Source organism: Haliotis asinina, chromosome 2 (genome assembly GCF_037392515.1).
Source record: "Haliotis asinina isolate JCU_RB_2024 chromosome 2, JCU_Hal_asi_v2, whole genome shotgun sequence".
In the NCBI taxonomy this organism is placed as follows: Eukaryota; Metazoa; Mollusca; class Gastropoda; order Lepetellida; family Haliotidae; genus Haliotis; species Haliotis asinina.
Window position 1 is genome coordinate 12406289 of NC_090281.1, and position 11673 is coordinate 12417961.

At 41.8% G+C, this 11673-nt stretch overlaps 1 protein-coding gene across 1 annotated transcript; it reads left to right on the top strand.

The window, feature by feature from the left end:
- The first annotated feature begins 264 nt into the window (after nt 1–264).
- LOC137272297 (uncharacterized) lies at nt 265–10041 on the top strand. Its single transcript, XM_067804661.1, has 4 exons — nt 265–381; nt 3867–4000; nt 5555–5672; nt 9889–10041. Exons 2-4 carry the CDS (start codon nt 3874–3876, stop codon nt 10025–10027), a joined length of 384 nt encoding a protein of 127 aa, XP_067660762.1. The 5' UTR covers nt 265–381; nt 3867–3873; the 3' UTR covers nt 10028–10041.
- The last annotated feature ends 1632 nt before the right edge of the window (nt 10042–11673 follow it).

Here is an 11673-nt window from a genome sequence, read left to right on the forward strand (position 1 = left end):
TGGTGGGGACACTTCTTATGGAGGGAAGGCTCAATGACATGGTCGTTGTTGGTTGTTGTTTCACAAACCACGTAGATTTGTAGATTCAGGATATCAATTTCTGAATTGTTTAGTCCAGACTCGATTGTTTACAGACCGCCATGTGTAGCTGAAACATCGAGACCAAGCAAACAGAGTTACTCAGGCGTGCGAATTGAAATCAAATTTAAAAAGCAAATGTAAAACCCACTGCGTTTCAGCAGGGACGTTCGATACAAGCATGTCAATACCTAAGGTTGGCACGTGAGCGAATGTTCCAGTCTAAGTCCTACCCGGGTGGGCATTGCGCAGCTTCAGACGTTCACTGTGACGGATAATCGGAGAATCCCTGACAACACACTGGTAAGTGTCAGCATAATTCCATTTCCATGGTAACAAAAATATCTTCTAACAGTCCATTGTACCATTATATATATTACATGCCAACATGAAGCGCCAATGTGCCAACAGGAGAGAAAAATTACACTAGAAGTAGTTGTCATGAAGACACACATAGACATGTTGTATGTTGCCATACCTCTATGGAATAGTCGTAGCCATTTCTACGACAATACTACCTTATCTATTCCTAATGGTAAATAACACTTCGTCTCTACTATAAGATAACGCGTAGAATACTGTTGTTGTCTTGGTTGCGTAAGGTGCCAAAGTTGGACATATTTTTGTACTTTCAAAAGTCATTTCTTAAACAGTCAAAGTAAGAGCGCAAGCGGCCTCGATTCTTCAAGAAAAGAGATTCTACTGGTTGACAGACTTTATGGATTACAGCTCTTTTAGTTCGAGAATGCTGGGTTTCGATAAAGATTGTTGTACTGTTGCCATTCCTTCCTGACAACGGTACAAGAATTTGTATCGAAACTTTACACCAGTAGATTATATTTCGTCGGAGAATCGAGCCCGCTTACGCCATAAGTTTGACAGTTAAAAAATTACTTTAGATTTATAAAAGGTAAAACAATATAGCCTAATCATGGACGAGATGAGGTCATCAAGACGCGTGACCTGCCCGCAAATCATACCCTGTTGTTCTCTTGCCATGTCGCATCACACCCCAACCAATTATTGAGTGACACGAGTTATTTGAATGTCAGTGGCCCCTCATATACATGTACTGGTATCCCCTTCAAGCTAAATAAAAAGAGAAATGTTTCACGGGAATCGGTCCCAATCACCCATTTGTCCATTGTGAGAGTGAATGTCTGTAAGAACGAATGTGACTGAGTCTACAACTCAGTAACGCGTGCTAAGCTTTCCTAGCTGTATTTCTGACCGAAAAAGTAACAAAGTGTTCCTCCCTCATAACTTTTTTCTATATAAAATCTGAAAAAGGTCCTATCGCCCTCGTCACTTTTGAAAAGGTGACCCGAGAAACATTTATGTTATGTGATTGGGCCACCTTACAACAACTCCTTCTGACGTATCAGCGAGGATGGACTTTCCCTCCGTAGACTAAGGTGTTGTGATTCAGTGTTATACAACAATGTATCACTGTACTCAATGTATGTGGGGTTAGTGACGGGCAGTCACCAGACTTGCCAGTGATTTACAAACGCCCACAAGTACCTCATTCCAGAATCATGAGCCTCGGATATGCACATAAGGGGCATTAACTCTTGCCGCCATCTCACTTTTCTCACAAGACATTTTGGATAATAATGCTTTGGCCTTGAATGAAAATTGATGTTTTGGCTTTGTGGATTTTCTTAGAAATTCAAAAATAAAAATGATGGATTGGGCAGTTAAAAATTGAAGCTTACAAAAGAAAATGAAATTTGAAAAATATTAGATAGAATTTCGTCTGAAAAATATACCTCGACGTGCCATGACATCTGTCTCATGGCGCCTAAATTGGTGACAGATCGTTTGATTTTTCATGTCAGATCTCACTTGTCTCGCCTTTCTCTGAACGTCATGTTGAAATGTTTTCCTTGCATTTGATGGTTAACAATTTGGAGGCTTGAAGTAAGTGGACTATGTTGTTGCCAAGTGTATTCCTGTCTCCGAGAGTTTCTTCTGCTCTTGGCAGGAATTCTGATTCTCAGGTTCCAGTATTGAACACTTAGGACCTGTAACTTACAACTAAGAGGGTAAAGTTTAGGTCTGCTTAGAAAGGCAATGGCACTACTTATACTGAGTCCGCTAGGGAGAAAGGACAGGTAGTGCACTTAGAAAGAGGTCCGTGGTCACCTTGACAGCTGAGACGGTTGGTCATGTTTCAGGACTTTTATGCAATGTATCAGGAGACATTCATTCTAGACGACAGGGTAGCATAGTGGGTAAAGCGTTCGCTCGTCACACAGAAGCCCGTGTTCGATTTCCCATATGGGTACAATGTGTGAAACCCATTTCTGGTGTCCCCAGAAAAAACTGGAATATTGCTAAAAGCGGCGTAAAACTAAACTCACCCACTCACTCTTACTGTTTTTGATGAGCAGAAGGATGATTAGTGGTACCAGGCTGAGACACATAAGATTAGTTTCAGTCAGGAATTTCAGTTCACAGTGGTGAAACCTGCAAAGGACAGTTCAACTTAAACCTCTCCTAGTTCTCATTCACACATTTCAAACGAGTTCCGTTCTGAGGAAATTCTTCAAAGGCATTTAGAAGTTGGTGAGGTAATATAAGACACTATTATGGATGATAGTCAACATCCCATACCAAGGCAAGATAAGTCATCAAATCAGTCGACTCCTCAGAAAAACTGTCAGTGTTGATGTGACTTTTTATTCTGATAAGACATTGAAAAACATCCATAGAGCAAATGAAAGAGGTGGCAGTGATCAAACCAACCACAACCCCAGAGGCTGCATCTACAAGATAAACTGTGATTGCGGCAGCAGCTACATAGGTGAAACCTGCAGACCATTCAACTTCAGACACAAAGAGCACAAAACAGTAAGAAAATTAGATCTGAAATCGGCCCTCTCTGAACACATCGTCAACTATCCAAACCACTCCATCAACTGGAAAAACACCGAGATACTGGCTTCCAACATCAGTGATTGGCGGATTGGGAAGAAATCAACATCAGAAGATAAGAACCTCAGATCAATAGAGATCAAGACGTATATATATATATTCTGCAATGTTACCTATGCTCATTATCCACCTGACGAAGGGGCAAGAATTAGCCTTGAAACGTTGTGTTAAAAGAATTAAAGAAGTTGTCATCCATAATAGTGTCTTGTATTCCGTTCTGAGGTTCAGGTTCACAGATATTTCTGGACTTTCGTCACAGACTGTTGGTAGATCATACGGTAAACCAGGACATATCATTTCTGACCGTATAAACTCGCTTTAAAACTATCTCCCCCAATGCTTTTGTAAATGTCAAGTCACAGTTTTGTTGTGGTTCGGCTAATGAGGAGCTTCTGTAGACCAGTCATCAGCCTGTGAGAAAGGAGTTATTATCTTCCTTTAGAAAACGTTTTGAGTCAGCTAAAGGTGACAGTTCCAATGATTGTTCCATTACTGTTTTGATGTGGTGCTCATCAAACTCAGATTCTAGATGACACTTTCCTCAGAGTTATCAGCCCATTCTGAGGTTTTGTTTGACGACAAAAATACAACGCAGATTTGTTATCACAGTAGCTGGTATCCGTACTGATTTTCAGTAATCCATTCGTATAATGTTCACCACTATTGTCCCTTGTAAGTAGAATTTCTTTTTTGCTCAAAGAAGAGACAAGGTTCTGGCCCTGTGCTGTCGTTTTATGTCTTGAAATTGACAACAACTGTAGTTGTTCTCCTTGACGAGGATATATATATTCGTACTCTAACTGGCCAGTAGAAATGGAATTAAACAAATTTTGAACGTTTCATTTCAGGTTGACCATGCGTGTGTGTGTTGCCTTGTATTGTATGACACACCTGTGTCTACTGCCGAGGACACAGCAAACTCCGGTAACAGAGTATGGCGGCCAGCCATGTATCATCTCCAGTCTCGTCATTGAGGCGGATGGTGAGGATGTTTCCTTTACCATGATGAAACTATTGTAGAGACTGCTAGGGAATACCACTTCTGTGTTTACAAGAGATCGGGGGGATGTTTCCTTTACCATGAAACTATTGTAGAGACTGCTAGGGAATACCCCTTCTGTGTTTACAAGAGATCGGGAGGATGTTTCCTTTACCATGAAACTATTGTAGAGACTGCTAGGGAATACCCCTTCTGTGTTTACAAGAGATCGGGAGGATGTTTCCTTTACCATGAAACTATTGTAGAGACTGCTAGGGAATACCCCTTCTGTGTTTACAAGAGATCGGGGGGATGTTTCCTTTACCATGAAACTATTGTAGAGACTGCTAGGGAATACCCCTTCTGTGTTTACAAGAGATCGGGAGGATGTTTCCTTTACCATGAAACTATTGTAGAGACTGCTAGGGAATACCCCTTCTGTGTTTACAAGAGATCGGGAGGATGTTTCCTTTACCATGAAACTATTGTAGAGACTGCTAGGGAATACCCCTTCTGTGTTTACAAGAGATCGGGGGGATGTTTCCTTTACCATGAAACTATTGTAGAGACTGCTAGGGAATACCCCTTCTGTGTTTACAAGAGATCGGGGGGATGTTTCCTTTACCATGAAACTATTGTAGAGACTGCTAGGGAATACCCCTTCTGTGTTTACAAGAGATCGGGAGGATGTTTCCTTTACCATGAAACTATTGTAGAGACTGCTAGGGAATACCCCTTCTGTGTTTACAAGAGGTCGGGAGGATGTTTCCTTTACCATGAAACTATTGTAGAGACTGCTAGGGAATACCCCTTCTGTGTTTACAAGAGGTCGGGAGGATGTTTCCTTTACCATGAAACTATTGTAGAGACTGCTAGGGAATACCCCTTCTGTGTTTACAAGAGATCGGGAGGATGTTTCCTTTACCATGAAACTATTGTAGAGACTGCTAGGGAATACCCCTTCTGTGTTTACAAGAGATCGGGAGGATGTTTCCTTTACCATGAAACTATTGTAGAGACTGCTAGGGAATACCCCTTCTGTGTTTACAAGAGATCGGGAGGATGTTTCCTTTACCATGATACTATTGTAGAGACTGCTAGAGAATACCCCTTCTGTGTTTACAAGAGATGGTGAGGATTTACTTTAGCATCATCACATTGTATTGGTTGTCGGGAATACACTGTATGTGTTTACGGGAGTTTGGTATTAAGCCGATACTAGCAATCTTCTGTTCATATCACGGAGAGAGACATAGGATATGAGCTTCACAAAACGTACCTATGTGGGAATCGAACTGGTACCTTCGGCTTTGGTGCGTTCAGAACAATCCCTACTCCCAATGTAATTCAGGATTTGTATATACATAGGGGAGGTCATGGAGATGGGTTTACAGATGCTGTACCGTCTTTGGAGTCGAACCCATTCCTTCCGCATGACGAGCGAACGTCTTGGGTTTTTTCTTCATGATGAACGATGTGTATTTTTTTACCCATCACCTTGAAATTTCTATAATGAGACAAGTATATATAATAAGATGTGTATATTGTTTATTACAGGACAGAAATGTAAAATAATCAATAGCGTGTTTAAACACGACTCAAGAGTTACCGCCCCTGACTGTACCCCGGCGCTGAACCTGCACTGTTACACGGGGAGACTACAAGGATGTACCAAGTGAGTCTACTAAAAGTGTTCGCGTGTCATTGAGAAGCTTTCCAAACTATGCCGGACCCATTTCACGCAATCCCTACCCCCAACCCCTAAGTTTTGCGTCAGTAACAGGCTTTAGGCATCGTATAGTCGGGCAGAAAATGTTTCAGGACGGTGTTTGGTAACTTTACTTTAAAACTATAAGTGCTATCCTTTTCCAATTTGATATGAGGCTTTATAATTCTTCTACCATTGAAGATTTTCATTGTCATAATTTATCACTCGATAATAAGAGTGTTGTCTATAAAAGTTGTCACAACAACACCTCACATGTCAAGGGTGTTGAGCTACTTACCGGAACAGCGGCCCGGTCATGCAAATGGGCAGGTCACATGCCAAATCCTTACATTATGCTCGGCAGATCATGTCACACACATCTACACATAGGGAAATGTTCACATCCAATTTGTCGGCTGACGCAAAAGACATTATTAGACAAATCTATAATAATTTCAAACGAAAAAGTGAAAGGGGCCGTCCATTTCTATTTCATTCCCTCCATTCTACCTTCCAGCTTCCAGTTCAACGGATTGACGGAACAAGAATTAAGCGGAAATTTTAAATAGAAATACCATATGGCCTTATTTTATCATGAACCTGCTGGAATGTATTTGTCTTATTTGTCGTCCCTATTGTTAGCAATTTCCTAACATTTATTCATGCTTAAAGGGCGAATGAAGCAGGGGAGGTAACTGTAAGTATTCCATATGGAATAATACTCCCCTGTTCCTTCACTCCGTTGAACCGGAAGCTGGAAGGGGGAATGGAGGCGAAGAACGGTCTGATATGCAATGAGTCGTGCTTAAAATGTTGAATAAAAAGTATATGAAGTGAGTAACTGATCAGCTTGGAGTAGGAAATCTGAGAGCACAACCCAGTGAAGAAATGGGTGTATACCTTTGATGGTGGCGATATTTTATTTTGACATGAAAAATCTTTTTCGAACCGTACTTTCGAAAGTACGTTGCCAACCTTTGCTCGCTTCGCTCGCACGTAGGAAGACTGGTGATTTTCTCTATGCTGCGCAACGATTTTTGCGCTACAGTTTGCCTGTGATCTTGACGTGACATGGAGTCGTAATTGCCTCCCATACAGCATCTTCGTAAAGCAGTGATCATTGAATGGCGGCTTGACAGAAACAACACCGCAGAAACAACATCGTAAGACCTGACAAAGCAACAAAACCAGAGTTGTATGAGCTTGTGTTACAGAACAAACCACCACTTTCCTATGTCATAGACAATATGTTGAAGAACACTGGTGACGAGGTTCTACGACTACCGCCATACCATTGCGATTTGAATCCAATTGAACAGATATGGGGGGATATCAAGGGGAAGGCATCACGCTACAACACGACATTCAAGTTATCTGACGTTGAAAAAATTGTTCACACGGCAAAAGGGGAGATTGATATCAGTTGGTGGGAAGCCTGCGTCAAATATGTATTGGGAGTTGAAAATGAGTACTGGAAACTAGATGGTATTAGAGAAGAGACCATCCCACCAATCTTAATACATCTTGGAGATGAATCAGATACTGACCTGTCCGAAGAAGGAAGAGATGCTTTGTGATTGACAAATCTTGAAAAGTTCGAGGAAAACAAGTAAGTGATCACCCCCCAAAATTCAAATCAAAGACCCACTTCAGTAATGTGTACATGCATTGTTTCATAGAAATATCGTTAATGGACTAATGCCTAGAAAATAAACCTGTTCCCTAACTACTTCCAAGCACACAATATTTTCATGGAAACTAAACAATCAAAATTCTCCGTTATGTACATGTGAATGCAAAGACATCGCCATAGCAATTTGAAAACATCATATAAATAATGTGACATATTTGATTTTGAGATGATCCCTTCTGCCCCCCACCGGTATTGACACCGTTAACTAATGTAAAATGCACGCGCTATAAGTCACATGATCTGCCGAGCATAATGTAAGAATGTGACATGTGACCTGCCTATTTGCATGACCGGGCCGCTGTTCCGGTAAGTAGCTCAACACCCTTGACATGTGAGGTGTATGTTGTTGTGACTTGAAATAATGACAGCTGTTACAGACAAGTTTCTTATTATCGAGTGATAAATTATGACAATGAAAATCCTCAATGGTAGAAGAATTATGAAGCCCCATACCAAATTGGAAACGGATAGCACTTACCAAAGTTACCAAACACCGTAATGAAACATTTTCTGCCAGACTATACCCATGTGGGGAATCGAACCCAGGACCCTGTTTGTGACGAGCGAACACTTAAATTTAATGTCTAGACTACCCCGTTCGTCCAATATCATTGATACTGCTAATGGAGATTCAAAGGACGTTTCTTGTATACCCAAGTTTGCTATCAAGTATTAATGTTCCAATAATTCACGCACACGCACACACGCACTCACTCACTCATGCACTCACTCAATCTGTATATTGTTATAGAGCCCTGCAATGTAAACAGAAACATTTTTGATGTTTTTCTTGCATCGGGTTAACAATGGTGACAGATTTCACCATCAATAGGCCTTTAGTAAAGTATAGTGATTTCCTTCTTTGATCTCCGACACAGTAGATGCCACTCTGCACTATATACATATGCATGGACATTATGCAGTTCACCAAGTATATAGAAACGTCCACAGAAAGCGCAAGAATGAACTAAGTAAACGGAGGATGAAGACGAGGAGCCATGTACGAAGACTGGTGAAATGTCCTGCAGTTGTAGGTCGTCGTACACTCAAAATGCCATTACTTGGGTTGAGAACACTGCTATCCATGAAGAACTGAATGGAAGGATGGGTGGATGGATAGGATGATGGATAGTCTGCAATCTCTCTCTCTCTCTCTCTCTCTCTCTCTCTCTCTCTCTCTGTGTGTGTGTATGTATGTGTTATCTTGATTTCTCTAACCTTTGTGGACGGGGTGAAAGTGTTAAGGGTATTTTAAGGACGTTTCGGCTACATCTCACGCATCTGTGAACACCGATAACTAGTATAAGTGAAAATTGACATAACGTCAGATGTACTTGTTGCACAGCGTGAATATCGCAGAAAGGTTTAGTTTTAAACATATTATGTTGTGAAAAATGATTAAAGTGCTCTACTCAATGTAGTTGTAAAGCTGAATTCATTTTGGACCAGTGCAAATTGAAGCGCATGCACATTTCTGACTGATGTTAACCCTTTAAAGTTGTATTTGTTTGTTTATGTGTTGTGTACGTGAGTGACTTTAGTTTACGCCCTTTTTAGGAATATCCGCAGTAGCACCGCAATATCACTGCGGGAGACCCTAGAAATGGACTTCATACATCTTACCTATGTAGGGAATCGAATCGAGCCCGGTTTTCGGGGTGACCCTTGAACGCTTTAACCACTAGGCTATCGACCGCACCGGATGCACTAAATGTGAAAATGGATGATCATATTACATAAATAAAGGACCAAAGAAATATAATTACAAGCTCGGGATGGTCGGATAGCCTAGTGGTTAAAGCGTACGCTCGTCGCGACGAAGACCCGGGTTCAGTTCCACAGAAGTGTGAAGCCCCCCTTCGAAATGTTGCTGGAATATTGCAGAAATGTTGCTACACACTCTCACTAACATCGTAAGAAGGTCCCAGGGTAGAATGGACCTTCAGCAACCCATGCTTGAAATAAAAGGCGACTATGCTTGTCGAAAAAGGCGACTAACGGGATCGGGTGGTCAGGCTCGCTGACTTGGTTGACACATGTCATCGGTTCCTAATTGCGCAAATCGATGTTCATGTTGATGACTGGATTGTCTGGTCCAGACACGATTATTTACAGACCGCCGCCATATAGCTGGATGTTGCTGAGTGTGGCATAAACCTAAACTCACTCACTCACTCACTCGTAAGATCCGGGTTTGAATTAGCTTTCAGTAAGACATGCCTGTCGTAAGTCGACTAGCGGGATCAGATTGTCGGACTCGCTGTTAGACTTGGTTGACAGATGTCATCGCATCACAGTTACGTAGATCGATGCTCATGCTATCACTGGATTGTCTAGTCTAGACGTTAGACAACAAAGTGTGACGTTAGACAACAAACAAATAAACGCATACGTGGCATTTTATACCAGAACAATGGTGGATTAATTTTTAAACTCATCCATTCATTCAAAGGTATTTATCTTTGTTTGTTTTTTTGTTTTTTTCTCTAGGACCGACCCTCCCACGTGCACGGACTTTCCTCCCTCTTGCACCAGGATCCTCTACTCGCGCACGGACGCTGTCACAGGGTACACGTGCACCGAGTCCGACTATGAAGGAATCTATAATCGTCTGGAAGTAAATATGTAAAGATCTACATGTAACGAGATTTTTTTTCAACCTATGTCATATTTGGGATTTCACTTTCTTAGTAAAGTACAAATGCTAGTACTTTTTTCGGTTGAGTCCCATCCGGGATTCGAACCCGCACCCTCAGAGTCAGGCACCTAATCGCCAGCACACAAAGTCAGCCGCCTAGCCCGCTCAGCCACCGCGACTTCCACTAGGGAATCTGGGAATCGAACCCATACTCAGGGCTTCCTGAACTACTACTGATGTTCTGCATATCATTAATAATTAGTTTAATCAGAAGCAATTTCGTTGTTTGATACGAGAAATTACATCGCCTTTTCTGAACTGGATTAGGCCATCGAGGAAAGATTAAGTAATGCAGATCGGTATGTCAGACAGTTGACCCACGTGTTAATAATATCAGACGATAGTGTCCAATAAAACAGCAGTGTGTCTGTATATGAAAGCGGAACAATTTTTCGGAGTGATAACATTAAAAGACAGCATGTTTCATTTATCAGAACAATGTGTCAATAAGTATATATTTACCTGTTATTAAAAGCAGAACAGTGCAACACATAGCAAAATACTGATATGCCATGTAGAACACAGTGACTTGTCCTATGTAAAGCACAACATTGTGTCTTATTGACATAAAAAAACAATCGTGTCTCGGCCAGACAGTCCAGTGATCAACAGCACGAGCATGGATACGATGGCATGTCTCTATCAAGTCAGCGAACCTGACCATCAGATCCCGCCACATGGGTACAATGTGTGAAGCCCATTTTCTGGTGTCCCCCGCCGTGATATTGCTGGAATATTGCTAAAAGCGGCGTAAAACTAAACTCACTCACTCACTCACTCAGATCCCGTTAGTCGCCTCTTTCGACAAGCGTGGGTTGCTTAAGATCAGTTATCACACGGATCTTCATGGGTCCAAAACAGAGCAGTTTATCAAACACTAGAACAATGTGTGCTTCTGGTACTGGTGGGTCGTGGATGGTTCGGTCGACCAAAGCGTGCCAGGTTGCCCTAACTGAGTGAGTGAGTGAGTGAGTGAGTGAGTGAGTGAGTTTAGTTTTACGCCGCACTCAGCAATATTCCAGCTATATGGCGGCGGTCTGTAAATAATCGAGTCTGGACCAGACAGTCCAATGATCAACAACATGAGCATCGATCTGCGCAATTAGGAACTGATGACATGTCTAAACCAAGTCAGCGAGCCTGACCACCCGATCCCGTTAGTCGCCTCTTTCGACAAGCATGGGTTGCTTAAGATCAGTTATCACACGGATCTTCATGGGTCCAAAACAGAGCAATTTATCAAACACTAGAACAATGTGTGCTTCTGGTACTGGTGGGTCGTGGATGGTTCGGTCGACCAAAGTGTGGCAGGTTGCCCTAACTAGATTTCTGGGATTCAGTGTTTTGGGGTTTCTAGGTCAGTATCAATATCATCATTATCATCATCCCAGTGTGATAAACGCCTGCAACATGTGCCTCTCCTACGTCAATCAGACGTTCTGTGATAAACTGAAACACTGTACGAAGCGGTGTAGTTATGAATAAAATGTCGGTGTCTATTATAAATGTTGCTGACAACGACGACGTATCACATTGCCTGAACACACAAGCTGCTGCTGTTATTGCATCCTCCTCCA

Excerpts from the sequence above, each read along its gene's own strand:
- LOC137272297 (XM_067804661.1), top strand. The coding sequence starts at position 3,874 with ATGCGTGTGTGTGTTGCCTTGTATTGTATGACACACCTGTGTCTACTG. Across the intron at positions 4,001-5,554 it reads TCTCGTCATTGAGGCGGATG|GACAGAAATGTAAAATAATC; the intron begins GTGAGGATGTTT and ends TGTTTATTACAG. Across the intron at positions 5,673-9,888 it reads AGACTACAAGGATGTACCAA|GACCGACCCTCCCACGTGCA; the intron begins GTGAGTCTACTA and ends TTTTTTCTCTAG.